Genomic DNA, 17,031 nt, shown 5'->3' on the forward strand with positions numbered 1-17,031 from the left:
ACCGAGGGTGAATTTCAGAGCATTCGAGGTTCTCGGGATCGTGGAGCGTGACACAGCATTGCCCGTTCCGAGATAGCTTCTCTTACGAGGACTGTGGGACGCCGTGGATCAAGTTGTCCCTTAAAGCCTAGTGCGCCCAGTCCACGTCCATCCCCAGATGCTCCAGGCTTCGAGCTCGCCCATTGAACGACAACACTACCACTTGGATGCAGCGTACGATTGTTACCATCCGAAAGGCTTCCCTCTCTAGGCCGCGTGACTGTCACTGCGGTACGGACGCAACTTAGAAGACTGGAATGTAGCTACTACGACCGTTGAGCAAGAGGTTCTCGAGCGATAACCTGCCAGGTACGTTACTTCAGGTGAGTACCTAAAATCTATTTGCATATCAACGGACCTATCGCGTTCTGGGAGGCACAGTTGGCAACATTGGCCTCTGCCACTCGGTGTTGGAGTTTGAAGTGAATGCCTACAGAAGTGACAGTAGTTCGAGTGATGCTATGACTCTAGTAGAGTTGGCTGCGACTACTAAACATTCATTCGGTTTTCCATGATCGTTCCCCCTCGCTGATCTTTACCATCTGCCGTCGCTTGAAATTCGCAGGTCACCACCCATTACCAACGCTCCAATCAACTCCTTCCAGGTCGCTGCCTCAGTGCGCTGCAACAATCAGAGTGTCGACATACTCCCAGTACTTCTTTGCGGAAAGTCGACGCAGCCTCTTGCCCCAGACTGTCATGAACAAAAAGCTAAAATTGCAGAAGAGGCAGAGGAAAGCAACCGCAATGAAGCAGTTCTGTGTCCCAGTATTCACCAACCATGGGGTGATACCATAACTCATGGCAAAGCCCATAGTGTTGCGAATGACAATGACAAGAACCACAGATTCGCCGGCGATCTCCTTGAAGCAATCGACGTCGTACGCAAGCGCAGTACTCCCTCCAGATACGATTCCGAAGCTCGTCATTCCAAGACCGATGATAAGACCCATGAAATGAGTCTGGTGTGCAGCACCAACGCCCCACAGGATTAATCCTGCGGTGGCAAGTGTACCAGAGAACAACAAGAGCCACAGCCGGTGTTCGGGCTCACGAATACCACGGTTCCGTCTGGCCAGTCTGATGGCGATCTCGTCGCCAGCCCAGCCAGCCCACCACCATGCAACAATGCATCCGATGAGCAATGAGAGGTAGGAAATGCCGACTGACTGCGCGGAAAAGTTGTATGGGGGTGCATTGAGGATCAATGCCATGGTTGCGTTTTGCACGTTATACCAACACAACGATGCACCGTACAGAAAGCCCGCCCACACGACGTTGGGGAAGTAAAAGAACATAAACAGTGGTCGGATCATCATGATGAACATCTGTTTGACGGATGGCCGGCCCGTGTCGAGTCGGAATAGTTGAAGTTTTTGCAAGTAGGTGCGCTTTTGAGAGTAGCTCACTTCAGCTGGTGGTGACGCTGTCTGAGGAATCGGCGCATTTGTGGACAGGGCAGCAGACTTTTCGTCCAAGTTTTCAGTGCCCTTGATGACCTCGACAGCAGCTCCTTCGTCAACACCTTCGATTGTGTGGCGGAAGTACATGGTCTCTTCGAGGCCAAAGAAGATGATGACAAGACAGACACCGAGGACGATTGTACCAAACCAAATGGCCGCTTCCCATCCCATGGCGTCGGTGATGAAACCCGCCAAGAATGGTGCGAAAGCGTTGGATCCGAACACGAGCAGGGTGTAGATTCCCATCTGTATCGCAATGGTCAGACTCCGAGATTCGACTTTGGCTACACTTTACGGAGAGACTCACGTAATTTCCACGCTCGTGGGCAAAGAACAAGTCCGAAACGGAGATCTCACCGAGCGACTCGACCGGTGCAACGATCAGACCCAAAAGACTGCGATGTGCCCACCAAATACTTCGCGAGGAAGTGTACACGGTCCAGACCATGGGTCCAAGGGCGATCAGACTGCTGAGGATGTAGACCCCACGACGACCATATGTGAGTGCGATAGGCTGCCAGATCAGACAACCCCAACTATTACAAAAACACGTCAGAAAAATGATTGCATGGAGACTGGGGGAATTTTGTGGCCGCTTCAAGCCCTCCTCGACGTTAGAGGAATGGCAAAGGGGAGCATACCCAGCGAACAAGAACATCTGTTACTCGATTAGTATGGCTGCATCTCTACCTGTTACAGAAGCAAGGGCAGGATGGAAAGCAAACTCACCAATCCTGTGCCAGTATTGATATCTCCTATGCTAATATTGGTCTCTTCGCCGATATTGGTCAAGATCGAATACTGCACGGTGGTCGACATGCCTATCCCCAGGATGTATATGTACGCCATGGTAATGGCGATGGCTTTGCGTGTCTTGGACCAGTTCAGAGGATCTTCTGGGTCCGAGCTGGGACGCGGGTTCAGCACGATATCATGTCTGTGCGAATGGTCTGCCGCATCCGTATCGACGAGATGGATGGTCCCAGGGACGACATCGCGACTGTTGTGTGCCGCCATGGTGAGACCCGGACGTATGTATCACAGGGCTTCTCTCCCGGATTTTTTTCTCACTCTGGTTTGGAGAAAAGAAACAGGTGTGGTGTCGGTTTTTGAGGGTATCAATGGAAGCCCCAAAACTACTACGGGTCAGCGACAAAAGTACGAGCAGGGAATCCCGTCCCATTTCTTATATGCTTTATAACAATAACTTGATATCAATTCAATATCATGTACAAGGTCGGGACCGAGATAGTCGTACCTCTGATGCCTGTTAAGGTAAACTAGCGTCTTGATATGATGTGAATGGGACATGTGAGCACTTTGCGTCAGAGCGTTTCGTGCCTCTCTTGCCTTTACGAGTTACTTCCCACCGAGGAGACCCTTTGCTATCGTTCTGGGCCTTTGATAAGCGTGAAGATCGTCGCGCTCACTAGGCGAGGCGGTTGGTACAATACAACAGGTAGTGTATATTCCAGGGTATCAAATTGCGGTTTCCCCGTGCGGCCATGTCCATGTCCATTGCAGCCGACGATCAGACGGCTCACTGGGCTGGCTGGATAGCTCTGCTGGCCGGCTGGTGAAGGGCCAATGAGACTTGCAGCTTGGGACGAATCACTTCATTCTATCCCTGCAGAGTACAGGGCCCCAGTATTTGTACTCGGAGTTGGACACCCGGACTCGTACCGTTCAATCCTCTGTATAGAATACTTCATATGGCTACACGCAATGTAGAAAGTACCTAAATGTAGACTGTACGGAGTAAAGTTATTGGACATAAGAGGTAGGCCACTTAGTGTACCTATCACTATCACTATCACCTGGCATGTTATCGAGAAGGTGCAAAATGGGTCAGCGCCTGTCTGTGGGTCGTTCGACCGGTCTGTCGGCCTGTCGATACGCTCTTTAATAATCCTGACCTTCTTATTGTCCGTCTATCGCGACCGGCGGACGCGCGGGCAGTGGCCGAAAGAGGCATGAGAGATCTGTATGGAGGAGCGCGCACTAGTACCAAGGCAGTAATATCACGGAGCAGTACCCCCCCTACGTACAGTACCTCAGCTTGATACAAGTCTGCAGATAACCGCAATGGTCGTTTGTCGGCGGCCGGCTGTCAAATATCTACAGGTTACCTACTGAGTTAGTTAAGCAGGCAATTGAGGTTCGAGGAGGTGTAACTACTGTCACTAATACCATGACCTCTCTCCTCAAGCCCTTTATCTAGTAACTACTGTACCTATGGTATAGGAAAAAAGGGGGTCTGGGTCTGCCCGATCCCGCTTCCCAAGAATCGCCAAGTTTGATTAATCAAAGACCCCACAGGCTCCCACGGGCAGATGCTTGGGCACTGTATCATGACAAGAGGTTATCTAGGATAAGGGTACCCAGGTAAACAGATTCCGTATACCCAAGTAGGCAACGGAGACGGGCTGGAAGAGTTGTACGACAACTGTGCAGTACAATTCAGTAGAGTTTCCAATCATGCCGATCCTCTTTGTGACATATCCCCAATCGGGCAGTCGAGAAGAACCAACCCATGCAAATGACGGTTGGTTCTCGTCCTCCAATACCGATAATTAGCGCAATGATGATGCGGAGGATGCGAGTTATCTACCTAGATGCTGCGCGCATATCCGACACCGTGATACCAGGGTAAGGGAAAGCAGAGGAAGGTAGACATTGATCTGTGTGGGTTGATACCACAGGGGTCTTAGTAAAGTATATTCATAGTTTCAACTTCAAGAGGGCCACCCGCGCCTTCGTGAATCCAATGAACAGACAGACAATATAGGCGGGATACGAAAGAACGCCAGGACGGGAGGTCTTAAATGTCCAAAACAGTATACACACTCGACCGAAAGCTGTGATCCTCGTCGTCAAAGCCTCAATTAAATACCAAGGATATCCATCCCTCTTCAGCAGCGAACGCAAACATGGCGACAACCATTGACACACCTCCTGCGGATTATCCGCCTGAAATCATAGGCTACGCTGACCCGTGGATAGCGTCGCCAGGTGAGACGGTATCGATCAAGGTAAGTAGAGTGCATGGTTGTTGCACCGTCCATGATCAGGATACTCGTCACAGCATACTTGACCTATTCGAACACGGTACTCACGTCTTCTCCGCAGGTATCATGTACCGAGCCAGAATATACCTACAAGGCCGTCAGGGTGATTCAAGGCGTCGACGTCGAACACTCTCCCAAGAAGGAGCTTGAGGAAATCACCTCGATACCTCGTGGGACCGCAAAGGGTCGGTATCAAGTCGCCCGGATCGGCTCTTACGCCAGAACAGACGCATGGGGGGCATCGCTGTCGGGCCCCTATGGGATCAAAGTGTCACTGCACTTTCAACCGCACCTCACTCGAGCAGGTCACGTCCAGACAGTCATATCCACGCTTGATGTGAGTTCAAAGAGCGGATTTGCCGTCGTCCTGACCACCGAGGGGGCAATTGAGCTCTGGCTCGGGACCGGGACGGACGTCAAGGTCATCCACACAGACTTCAAACCGGCCATTAAACGATGGGTGAGCATGAAGGTAACCTTGAAAGACGCCCATGTCTCGCTCTCATTGCTGCCGATTCCGTACTTGGCCGAAAAGGCAGGCGCAGCGGTACATGTTGAAAAGCAGCTCTCGGTGGCTGCGGTCAAACTGTCTCCTGACAACATCCTTCTCCTCGCGGGCAGCTTTGCAGAAAGCCCGACGTCTGCTTCCCCGCGCGTCACCAACTTCTTCAACGGCCGTATCGACAGCCCGATGATCGAGTCTCTGGGTCCCAAAGGCGAGGTTCTGGTCAAATATGACTTCGCACGAAACGTTTCCGAAGACACCATCATCGACGCATCCGGCAACGGACACGACGGGGTCCTCGTCAACGCTCCTACGAGAGCCATACCGGGATTCGACTGGGACGGCAGCGAAGTAGACTGGACCAAGGCCAAGTACGGCTACGGGGCGATCCACTTCCACGAAGATGACCTGGACGATGCGGCATGGGAGACAGATTTCACCATCACGCTTCCCCCCAACGCTCGGTCGGGGATCTACGCGGTCGAGGCGACGTCGACAAACGGCAAGACCTCAGACATGATCACCTTCATGGTCCGGCCGACGAAAGAAACGACGGCCCAAGTCGGTGCGAAAGTCGCCCTCGTCCTCTCGACCTTCACGTACCTGGCTTATGCGAACGAGAAACTGGCGGACCAGAACCGTTCGTCCTCCGTCGAGGTCGGTCCGGGGTTCGACATCAACCAGACCATTCGGACCGAAGACTTCTACCGTATCCACCGACGCCTGGACTGCGGCCACTCGAATTACGACGTGCACAACGACGACTCGGGTGTCGTGTTTTCGTCGGCGAAGAGGCCGATTCTGAACCTGCGGCCCGGCTACATCATGTGGGCGTTCAGCCGCCCGCGTGAGCTCAGCGCAGAGTCGATGATGATAGGATACTTGGAGCGTGAGAAGATCCCGTACGACGTCCTCACGGACCACGACCTGCACTTGAACGGTGCCGCGGCTCTGGCGCCCTACAACACCGTCATGACGGGCTGTCACCCGGAGTACCCTACCATCCAGTCTTATAATGCTTACGAGCACTATGCCCGACGCGGGGGGAACCTGATGTACCTGGGCGGCAATGGGTTTTACTGGGTGTCGGCGGTCGATCCGAAGAGACCATGGCGTCTTGAGGTTAGGCGCGGTGACCAGGGAGTGAGGAGTTATACACTTCCTGGCGGCGAGCGGTTCATGAGTACCAACGGCACGCAGGGCGGACTGTGGCGGACGCGAGGACGATCGTCCCACGGTCTATTTGGGATTGCGTTCAATGGAGAGGGCACGGGACCCGGGGTTCCGTATAAGAGGACCGAGGGAGGTGAAGCCGCGGCTCTAAAGTGGATGTTTGAAGGCGTCCCAGACGGAGAATTGATAGGAGAGTATGGACTCGGCGGCGGTGCCAGTGGTGACGAGGTTGACAGCTTCGATTTGGCGTGTGGGAGTCCCACCAACGCCGTCGTCGTCGCTACCAGCACGGGACACCCTGACGATTTTGGCATCGCGCCCGAGTGCACAGGGTTCCCTATCATCAATACCCTGGGAACGCAGACCGACGAAATCAGGTCGGACATGGTGTATTATGACACTCAGGCTGGAGGGGCCATCTTCTCGGTAGGCAGTATCAACTGGTTCTGCAGTTTAGGTTGGGATGATTATCAGAACAATGTGGCCAAAGTGACGGGGAATGTTATCAGGGAGTTTTTGAGGAGGGAGGAGAAGGACCAACAGGAGACGAAATGAAATCAAACTAGGACGAAAGAGAGGTGCAGGATCAAGGGAGGACAGCGTTCTGGTATCCAGAGACAGTGGTCCTGGTGGTTTGTATACTTAGACGACTGGAACAAGCTCGTGCCAGACATTGAGGCATCGAGGCCACCGCGGTAAGTGTCCAGTCGAAACAGATGTCCAGCACGGGCCCAGGCAACAAATATTCTTGCCGGCACAGCGGAAGCATATACAGGCGTCCACCTCGTCTCATAGTCTCTTTCGACCTCACTTTCGTAGAGGATATTCTACACATACTAGAAGCCTCCCATCCATTATTGTATCTGTCACTTCTACCTGGAGGGACATCTCCTGCTTCCCGTCGGCTGCGACATCCATCACATACCAGGTCCTGCAGATAGCAACACCCCTCAGATCGACGACATGGGTCTGAGAGCTTTGGTGGTGGGAGGAACGAGTGGCATTGGCTATGGCATGGCCTGTCGCCTCGCTGCCGAGGCGCCTCCTCATCGTCAGTCATCATCAGTGGTCGCACCAAGCCTACTACCAGCATGCCGCACAGCAATATGGAATTCCGACCACTGGACGCTTCCTCGATCCGCCAGAGCAAACAATACACGGACACGTTCAAGTCGGCAGCGGGACGAAACTTGACTTCCTGATCATGGCGCAGGGTATCTTGACGACTGCAGGGAGGACAGAGAGGAAGGGATCGATCGAAAGATGTCGTTGCATTACTACGGAAAACAGTTGCCGATACGCGAACTCCTCCCTGTCATGCAAGACGTTGCCAAAGTGTGGTCGAAGTGCGCGCGGCTCCCGCATGATTAGGAAAATGGGTGATGCCGCCCTTGCTGACCCCCGGCTCGCGCGACCAGGGCGAGTGATCAGATCATCCTTGGAGGCGAATTTCTGGCGGGACGCTAGGGGCCCCGTGGCTTCGATGGTGCGACACTTGACCGGGCCGGTCGAGGGACTGTGCCTGCCTCCAATCTGCTGTGCTGATTGGGGGCGTTGAAGTGCCCTGCCGGCTAAGGAATAACGTCACAAAGCAGCGTCGGTTCCTGGCATCCTCGTGGGTCGTTTATACTCGAGCTGATCACGTCGTCATACTTGTATTTCACTCCCTTGAAGGTTGATGATTGTTCGACCAGAGGGCTGGACATGGATTAAACCATTCTGAGGCTGACCAGTCTCACAGGAGAGTGGTGATGCTCCAGCGCCACCATCGTTATCTGGACCTACGTTGGCCCTCGACAAATTAATCTTCATCGCCTTTAGGCTGTCATGGACGGACTGCGGGAGCACACCTGACATGGGTATGTTTCAGGACCTAGACACGCCAATCTTGATGTTTACACGATGTCAAAATGTCAAAATGGACTCTCTTGTCCAGGGGGCCACACAAGGCAGCCCTACCACTCATCCTCTTGGCCACGAGACATTAAGTAGGCCATGAGGGAACGTGGCACTGGAATGTTGATCACCCATTCCGCTCTTTTCGTTTCCCGGGTGCTGTCGAGTGCTGTAAGTTTTCTCGACGTCCATTCCTTTGACGTTGTAGCATCATGCATGCTCTTTCGGTATTCATTCTGCTGTTGATCAGCACTGCAGAGGTCCGGACCTCGCCCCTCGGATGGCATGAGCATGGGCATGGCCACGGCCACCGGTACGGACCCCATCATAGCCAGCGAGTTGACAAAGATGCGAATTACTTCGGTTTCAATGAGACTCATCTCCCTGCCGGTTGTCATCAAGTCTGCGGTCGGCCAATTGAGTGCGAGTTGGACGATGGTACGTGGTTGACGTTCTCGGCACCTCAGCCAATGCATTTTCCCTCTGCGTCGGCATCTGCTACGATCTCTGGTTCGCTCCCTCCAACCTCGGCGGTGCCGACGCAGTGGACGTCCGGCGAGCTCGAAGGTTCCAGCACGCCTGGGATGGTGGTCTCGACAACACCAGAGCCTGCATCATCGCCTGCCCCTACGTCCGAAGCCCAGGATACGTGGGCCCCGCCCCAGTCGACAACCCAAGGGCCCAATTCTGCATATGTGTCTTCATCCACGTCCAGTGCGGGCCTGCCAATATCTGACACACCAACCTCGGAAGTCTCGCCCATAGATGGACAGACCACATCGACTGTGGGTGAGAGTCCAGACACTGAAGTTTCTGCCACTTGGCCTTCAACCGCGACCGGGCCACCAACATCTGCCTCCTCCCAGACCACGGCTTCAACTGGGTCAGTGGCCGCATCGTCTCTGTCGCAGGCATCAACATCCGTGAGCTCTAGCACCGTATCCACCGGCCAATTACCATCCCCGTCTCAATTCAAAGCAGACAAAGGTACTAGATGGAATCTTCAATATATTGGGAATCTCTCGTTCGCGAACCCACTTGGCGAACTCGGTGTACGGGGCGACAACTGTCGTACTGCGAAAATTGGAGATAAAGTGATCTGGAACTGCGGCGACATGATGTGTGGTGATGATGTTCTGACGTGTGGGTTTACTATGGCGCCGGGCTATTATGGCACGGACAGTATGATGCATGTCGATACCGCAGGCAAGAAAAGCCTTCAAGACTTTATCAAACCTTGGGCGGGAGATCCACAGCCACCGGAACAGTACATCTGGGGCGAGTACTCTTCCAATATCGCCCCGATCAACTCGACTCACGGTGTGGTTTATACACGAGAGTATTGGCGAAATGGTCCCGGTGGCGATAAGGACGTTGGCAATGCTGTTTCGTCCGTCACTCTCGGCGAGGACAGACCTATTGCGACCAGGGTAGGTCCGTTGCTGACAGGCACTGAAGCAGCGTACCTGGGCATGCTGGCCATCATGCGGGACGGAGACTACATCTACCACTACTCCGGTGGAGGGCCCTCGAATATCAGGATTAGTCGAGTCCCTGCCAGTGACGACGTGTTTGACATCACCAAGTACGAATCCCTCAAGGCCGACACGGAGAATACATGGATTCCAGGAGTTCCCATGTTGGGCAGCATGGAGACCGGTGCTACGACCAGCAATCCGGGTGGTAAGTTTGCCTGTGGCGGGGCCTGGGGATCGGTTGTCTACAATAACTACTTGGCCAAATACATCATGCTGTGCGGCGAGTACATGGTGTCCACCAATATGCATCTGGCCGACACGCCATGGGGTCCTTGGGGTCCCGCCTACACGATCGCGAGTGGTGGCAACCTCACCGGCAGCTATGGCACCATGATGCATCCCGAGTACTCGCCCTTGGCAGACGGAGGCGACCGTTCGTGGTATTTCTCCATCGGACCTAATGACAAGTTCTACATGTACCGCGTTGATTTCGACTACTGAGCTGTGGGTGAGCGTAATGGTACTTTCGACCCAGCCTGCGGCCCAGACTGGACACTATTATTTCCCTGGTGTAAAGATTGACAATGAAATTATAATAAACCCCAACTGTCACTTCCGATCTCGACCATGATTTAGTAGTGCTTTACGGGGTTTGCAAATGGCATCTCACATGGTCTACCTAGACATCTCCCCCTGATTTTTGGGTGGCCGCCCGTATCTCCCCTTGCTTATCGCCCGCGCCCTGCACGCTGCGGGACAGTCTCGCAGCCAATTTCACACTGGGCCTGTCTACCAGTTTGGTGACGACCTCCGCTGTCCACGGGGGGACAGGAAATAGCACCACGTGAGACAGGAGGAAGTTGATTTCCAAGGCAAACGGACCCCAGCTGGGGGAGGAACACAAATTGCTCCAGCTTGGCAGGAGATCCTTTGTGTTCATCGCGAGCTCGTCCCGTAGCTGCGTACACCCGGTCGCCGAAACACCAGAGGATAGGTCCGTGGACCAGACACAGTCCAAACGAGATTCTGCCCAGGTGCTGGTGAAAGCTTGTTTCAAAGAATTATTTGAGGGTTGGGATGCGAGGAATGGGTTGGGGATGATAACTGCGCCTCGGAATCGAAAGAAAGAATCGCGGATCCCAGGACGCCGGAGGCTTCAGAAACGACAGATAGTACCAGCCGGGCGACGTGCGGATGTGCTCAATCTCTGCGGGCACCGACGGAACTCCCCCCGAGGTACATGCCGCAGAGAAATAGGACACAGAAGATCGGGGTTTTGTAGAGCTCGAGAGTCGTGAATGTACCGGGTAGACTACTATCCCTTGCGAGAAGGTCCAAGTCACAGAAAAGCATTCCCATCACGAACAGGCCACACAGTACCAGCCGTCGACATCCCAGATAAAGTAGCCCGCCAAGGGCGATCTGGCAGTATATCCGTCTGTTCCTGGTGCATTTCGAAAATGCGAGAAGACAGGTATCCACCAATATCGTGACCCTTTGAAATCCCAGTGCAATATCGACCACAGGCGACCGTAATAGCTGTTGAGGCACTGTAGGAGCCCCCGAACACGAAACTATGGTTCTTGAAGTCGGCGTACCATCATCTCCGGAACTCGTCGAGATGGGTCTTTTCCCGGCTCCAGGTCCCCTGGGGTCCAGGGGCAAATGATCGTTAGTCCAAACAGGTGCCGGGAGTCATCCAGAGGAAAGTCGTAACGATGACGGGCATATACAGCCGAATCCACCTACGGAAAAAGGGCCGGGCTCGTCAGGTCAGCCCGCTGTGTCGTGTGGCCATGCTGGATCAGCGTCAGAGCCTTCGTCGATAGTACATAGCCTGAGATGACAAAAGAAAACGGCCAGAGCCAAGTGGCCACCAGAGAGGGAAGGGGATGCGGATGACGGGCAGGCATGCGAAACACAACTAGTCCTTCCAGCCATAGGCATTCTCCAGGATTCCCATACTGTTTCATGGCATGAAGACCCCATACCTGGTGATGGAGGACGTAGACCAGGAGAGCTGCGAATCCTCTCACGCCCCTCTAGATGTGCCGTCCGGTGAAGAGCTCTTTTCGGCCGTTCGGGACTCGGCCACCATTTCGAGAAGAGCTTATCACTGGCCTTATCTGACCTCTTTGAGAATATGCGGAAGGCTGTGGATTGGTTGACAGGTTCCAAGTAACGCCATTTCCCACATATGGTCGTCTCGTTCGACCATCGATTTCATGGCGCAGGCGAAACGCAATGTTAGGAAATTTCCTCGGAACCCTCGGAGCATATGACGACTACACCCACTCACAAGTCGACCACTGGAGAGCGCGAGAAGTCGACGTGAGAAGTGGGATGATGGGGATTGTCGACGACAACAAAAGAACCAAACGCTCAGACACCAGATAGGGGCGCGAGTGACAGTGATGTCCACGAAGGGGACGACGAGTTTACAACACCAAAAGACAGTAGTTGGTTCGACGTTGTCATTTGCGAAGACTTTCCCCCTGGGCCACGAGTTCTAGTCCCTATGATAACGCCATCTCCCGGGGCCAAATCCCCCGGGTTAGATTGGGGTTCATTAGGCTCGCGAGACAATCAATGGGCCAGATTGCGGGCTTGCAAGGCGCAGATTGTGAAGGACACGAGGCAGTACTGCAGGGGTGCTTCGTACTGTACTTGTACATATGTCTGAACTTCTGAAGACACTGGTGGGAAAACTTACATTAGGTAAAGGAGCCCACTCGGCCCACCTGAAATCTTGCACCGTCACCCAGAGTTTTCTGTATCGTCGTTACGGTTCTGCGGTTTTCGGCCCCCATTACGCGGCCGTCGAATCTCCACCGACTCGCTACCTGCCTTTGAGTTTGGTTGTGGTACAGCAGCTGCATTTTTTGCAGCAGAGTTTTGGCATGGGATTGTGATCACATTGTCCTTTTTCGTCACGAAAAGTGGTGGCGCACAGTTCACGGTGAGACATGCAGTCGAACTATTCATCGGATTCTAACCATACATCTTGCTCTATTACAGTCGAAGCGAATTGCGGCGCGGCTCCACGTATATTGTAGGAGAGGGCGATTCTATCGCCAGTTCGATACCATGTATGCACGTCCGGCCACGCTATTTCCGACAGGGCCGGGTTATTCTGCTACGTATCCGTCCAGTGTCAGTGAACGGCCTCATTGCCACTGTGCCAATGTTTCCGTTGAGGGAAGCTAGTCGGCCGCCAGAAAACCCTGGAGAGGCGAGGCTTGGGCCGTACCGTGAATTTCTGCCTGTCAGACTGCCTTCTTTACCGGTGCGGCGGATACTGGACCCCCCTCGCCCGGCCTCCAGGAGACCGGTTGATAATGGCCACGCCGTCCACCGACCCAAATCTCGCATGCACAAACCCTGGATGATGACCCCCTGCATCTTCATTTCATCTTCTCATGGACTAGGCACAGCACACAGCACACAGCATATAGCACATAGCTGTCTGTTATCAAGCATACTGTTACGAGGTTAGAGAATCCCGGCCTCACGAGTACTGTGCAAGGTAGTGCAATCTGTATCTGCCGCCTACCACCTTCGGCCTGATCTCTGGTTTCCTGTCGACGTCCGAGAAATACGCTTCGATAAGGTTTCCAAGGAGTCCTTAGGAGCCCGACGCGGAGGTTCGAAGAGGCTACTTCGTGCCCCGCTCACTGTTTCCCTCCTACTAGGCCACATCATTCAGAAGGACTCCATCCACGCCAACTTTGACCTGGAACCTGGATATTCGCGACATTGAGGTGTAGCTTGCGCACGAATACAGCTTCAGCCCCATGTCTCGACATTCACCAACTATGAAGTATACGTTCCTCATTGTCAGCATTCTTGCTTTTGGCACAATATGGCACCTCTTGAAGCACTGCTCTTGGCCGGAGAAATATGAGGGGCCCACGTTGTCCCACGCCACAGCGATGATGGCGAACGCGAGCGACCCTGTAAAGGATAATCTGCACGATGTATTCAACGAGACACTCGGATTTGGAAAGATCTACGTGGTGTCCATGCCCGAGCGGAGCGACAAACGGGACACCATCAGTGTCCAAGCACGACTGACTGGAATGTCTTTCGACTTTGTGGACGGAGTTGCTGGCGCGAAGGTCCTTGAGAAAGCCTTACCGTACACGATGAACCGCACGGGTCCTGAGATCGGGTGTTGGCGGTCGCATCTCAATGCAATGCAGGAAATGGTGCGGCAAAAAATCCGGTCTGCCTTGATCTTCGAGGACGATGCGGATTGGGACGTCGCCCTCAAAGCGCAAATGCTCCAGGTTGCCCGCGGGAGTCGCTGGCTTTTGGGAAACCCGAAAGATGCGATACCATACTCACCCTACGGAGACGGCTGGGATGTGCTTTGGATAGGCCACTGCTCTTCAGAGCCGTCAGGCTCACGGCGATGGGTGATTCCGCGAGACCCGACTGTTGTCCCTCCTAGCGATCGAGGCTACTGGTTCAAGCCTGACATGACGACTTGGGAATCAGGGGCAGACCCGGACACTCAAACTCGCCTCCTGTTCGAAGTCGGGCTGGGATCTTGCAGTGCAGCGTGGGCCATCTCACTCGCAGGTGCGGAAAAGATTCTCTACCAACTCAGCATGAGCCCTTTTAACGACGCGATCGACATGGGAGTCAGCGACATGTGCTTCAGAAAGACGCTGAACATCAGCTGCATCGCACCATTCCCCACGATCATCGGCGTGAGCAAACCTGCAGGAAGCCTCGAACGTGGTAGCGACATTAGAGACGATGAATCGAACACGCATACCGAGCAAGGGATTCGACCGACGTCTGAATCCGAGAGAGTCGTTTTCTCTACACGCCAAAACATCGAACGGCTCATCACGAAGCAGGACACGTTTGAGAGTCGGTATCCTGATGTCACCGGCCAATTCATGTCTCTCAAGGATATCGGCAGCGCAATTGGACATGGGGAATAGTCTTTCATTTGGGATAGAGAGGACTACCACTCGACGATGATACACATGCGATCGACGCCACACGAGGCACGCCCACATCATCTAGTGCCAACTGGAGCAGATATTTGGTCAGGAGATAGATATATGGCAATCTCAATCCCCACGGGGGAAGACCTTTCGCAAAGAACGAGCCTCTCTGCCTTTGAGCTTGTTCCAGGTAGTGGCTGAAGTTCTAACGACCATACCTTGAGAAGAAATGCATGGGCAGTGGCGTGCCCTAACTACCACAACTCTCGATCGAAAATGTCGGACCAGTGCTTTACTTTTACTCTTTTTTGAGCTCCTTTCTGGACTTGTGGGGGGGAGGGCAAAGTGTGAAATCACGGGCGCCGCACGGCCTTATCTGGACAACAGAGGCGTTTTCCAATAAAATCTGTGTTTGAGCCCTGGACAATTGGGCAAGGCTGCTCGCCATCTATATTACCGTAGAATATGCTTAGAATGTTCATGTCTCCCTTGGAAGTCTATGTATGAAAGTTGTACACGATGTTATCACGGATCAGAAATGTTTGCCTCGCGCATACCATGCCTTGACGGCATCAACTCCTTCCTGGACACTCTGGGTCATGGCCACCCGATCGCCACAGCCAGTTAACCAGGTGTCGTGGTACGTTCTCAGTTTCGCGTAGGATCCCTGCTCGACGACGACGTGGTCAAGACCCCAAACGGTGCTCAGAATGTGCACGTGTAGTCGATCGCTCAATATCATCTCATAGGATGCGAGGAAGTCGTGTGCCCAGTTGACCCTCACCCACGACTGTTCGTCCAAATTGGCGGCGGTCCACGCCTCTTTGGGATCTTCGGTGACCCAATCCGCGGTGGTGACATTCATTTCCTTGCCGTGGTCGTCGACAAGTTCGCGGAGTTTTTCCACCTCGGCCTGCTCCTTGACGTGGTCCTGCTCACCTTCGCCGTCGGTCCTGGCGAGGAAAAGAATGCCCTCGCGAGAGGCCGGAGGGGGAGGCACACGGTTTATCAGCATTGTCGCGGCGTCCGGCAGCAACAAAACCGTGTGTCGCTTGCCGAAGTCCGCCTGCATGGCCATGTACGACCGGGTGTCGCGTGCCGTCAGTTGGAGATCCGGGTGTTGACCGTAGGCTTCCTGCGCCACCTTCAAGTTCTTCTCGTGGTAGAACTTGTATGTCTGGGGGAACGACCGGATGCGATAGTCCGGGAAGTCTCTGGCAACCTGTTCACGGTTGGTTTGCAGCCGAGGCCAGATATCGCCAAAGTTGCCTCCTCCTTGGAACATGATGACGGTTTTGGACGGCCCTCCGTGGGCTTCGAGCTCCGTCCTCAGTTTCGTCTTGTCGTAGTCGTTCTCGTCGGCACAGGTATACACCATTTGAATTCCCAGGGCGCGCAGCAGCTCCTGCTCGCCAGCCCAGATGGCGGCGTCGCCTTTGTTGCTGAGGTTCTTCGTCAGCACATCAACCCACTCTGAAAGACACCGTGCGTTTTGACCCACGGATAGTTTGGGTAACCGATCACGGCCACATGAGTCACTCCTGGCAAGAGCTTCTTGTACTCGGTCGTCAGGATTTCCACCTGCGAAGCCAACGTGGATGCGCACTTGGAGCTGCCTCCCGCGGTGAGAGTGCTCTTCACATCCTGCCAAGTTGACGTCCTGTGGTCGGACAGGAAGAACAACGTGAAGAAAAAGACGACGATCACACTGAGGACCCAGTGCCGTGGAAAACAGGAATACATCTCAGCAACCACTCCGAAACAATAAACGAATACAGGGAATAACTGAGCCTTTTTGACAGAAAAACTTGAGCCTGGAAGACTGGACTTCGACGAGCCCCTGCGCGCAAAGAAGATCGCAAAGCAAACAACTCTCTGGACAGCGCGCGGAGAGCAAACTTTATTAAAAGGTATTTGGCTGGAGACAGGGCGAGTCGCTAATCTGATGGGGTGGAGGTGGCTGAATTGCGGCTCAACTGCTGCTCGAGCTGGTTATTAGTAGTACAGGAGGGAAGTTCTTCCTCCAGCACATCGTCTCGTCCTCATTCGCACTCAACTCGCCCCTGGGGCCCGTACGCCGCCGGAATAGGATTTTTGGCGTGGAAGTCGTCGAGACTTTTGGCGCATGGCCTCTAATGCACGTCCGGAGTAGGCCTATTTCGGCGCTGAAATGAGGCCTAGGCGGCTTGTGTTCAGGAGTCTGTCTACCAGGAGAGCAGGCTACCCAGGCGTCCAGGGGTGCTTGAGAACTGAGAGGTTCTCCCCTGACGGCTGAGTGGAGCATCCTGGCCCCCCCCAAACCCCCCCAAAGCCGGAGCTTCTGCATATCAGCAAACCTTCAGCACTCGGTAGACCGTAGACCATGCCAAGCGCCGGCTGTACACCCCCTTTATCTTTATCGGCGAAACTTCGACAAGGTATTGATTGTCAGACAGAAGAGTCGGGTTC

General features: G+C 53.9%; 5 protein-coding genes across 5 annotated transcripts; 3 read left to right on the top strand and 2 right to left on the bottom strand.

Moving 5' to 3' along the window:
* Positions 1-653: 653 nt before the first annotated feature.
* PV08_07772 (uncharacterized protein) lies at positions 654-2,519 on the bottom strand (the record flags this gene model as incomplete). Its single annotated transcript, XM_016382099.1, has 4 exons — positions 654-1,748; positions 1,810-2,038; positions 2,144-2,160; positions 2,232-2,519. The coding sequence occupies 4 exons, from the start codon at positions 2,517-2,519 to the stop codon at positions 654-656; spliced, it is 1,629 nt and encodes a 542-aa protein (XP_016235201.1).
* Positions 2,520-4,432: 1,913 nt separating this feature from the next.
* On the top strand, positions 4,433-6,803 carry PV08_07773 (uncharacterized protein; the record flags this gene model as incomplete). The annotated part of the gene is made up of 2 exons (XM_016382100.1): positions 4,433-4,534; positions 4,632-6,803. The coding sequence occupies 2 exons, from the start codon at positions 4,433-4,435 to the stop codon at positions 6,801-6,803; spliced, it is 2,274 nt and encodes a 757-aa protein (XP_016235202.1).
* A 1,553-nt stretch (positions 6,804-8,356) lies between these two features.
* PV08_07774 (uncharacterized protein) lies at positions 8,357-10,123 on the top strand (the record flags this gene model as incomplete). Its single annotated transcript, XM_016382101.1, has 1 exon — positions 8,357-10,123. One exon carries the CDS (start codon positions 8,357-8,359, stop codon positions 10,121-10,123), a length of 1,767 nt encoding a protein of 588 aa, XP_016235203.1.
* Positions 10,124-13,557: 3,434 nt separating this feature from the next.
* On the top strand, positions 13,558-14,577 carry PV08_07775 (uncharacterized protein; the record flags this gene model as incomplete). The annotated part of the gene is made up of 1 exon (XM_016382102.1): positions 13,558-14,577. The coding sequence occupies one exon, from the start codon at positions 13,558-13,560 to the stop codon at positions 14,575-14,577; it is 1,020 nt and encodes a 339-aa protein (XP_016235204.1).
* Positions 14,578-15,115: 538 nt separating this feature from the next.
* On the bottom strand, positions 15,116-16,326 carry PV08_07776 (uncharacterized protein; the record flags this gene model as incomplete). The annotated part of the gene is made up of 2 exons (XM_016382103.1): positions 15,116-16,025; positions 16,085-16,326. The coding sequence occupies 2 exons, from the start codon at positions 16,324-16,326 to the stop codon at positions 15,116-15,118; spliced, it is 1,152 nt and encodes a 383-aa protein (XP_016235205.1).
* Positions 16,327-17,031: the final 705 nt, after the last annotated feature.

The sequence above is a fragment of the Exophiala spinifera genome (genome assembly GCF_000836115.1).
Source record: "Exophiala spinifera strain CBS 89968 unplaced genomic scaffold supercont1.5, whole genome shotgun sequence".
Taxonomy (NCBI): Eukaryota; Fungi; Ascomycota; class Eurotiomycetes; order Chaetothyriales; family Herpotrichiellaceae; genus Exophiala; species Exophiala spinifera.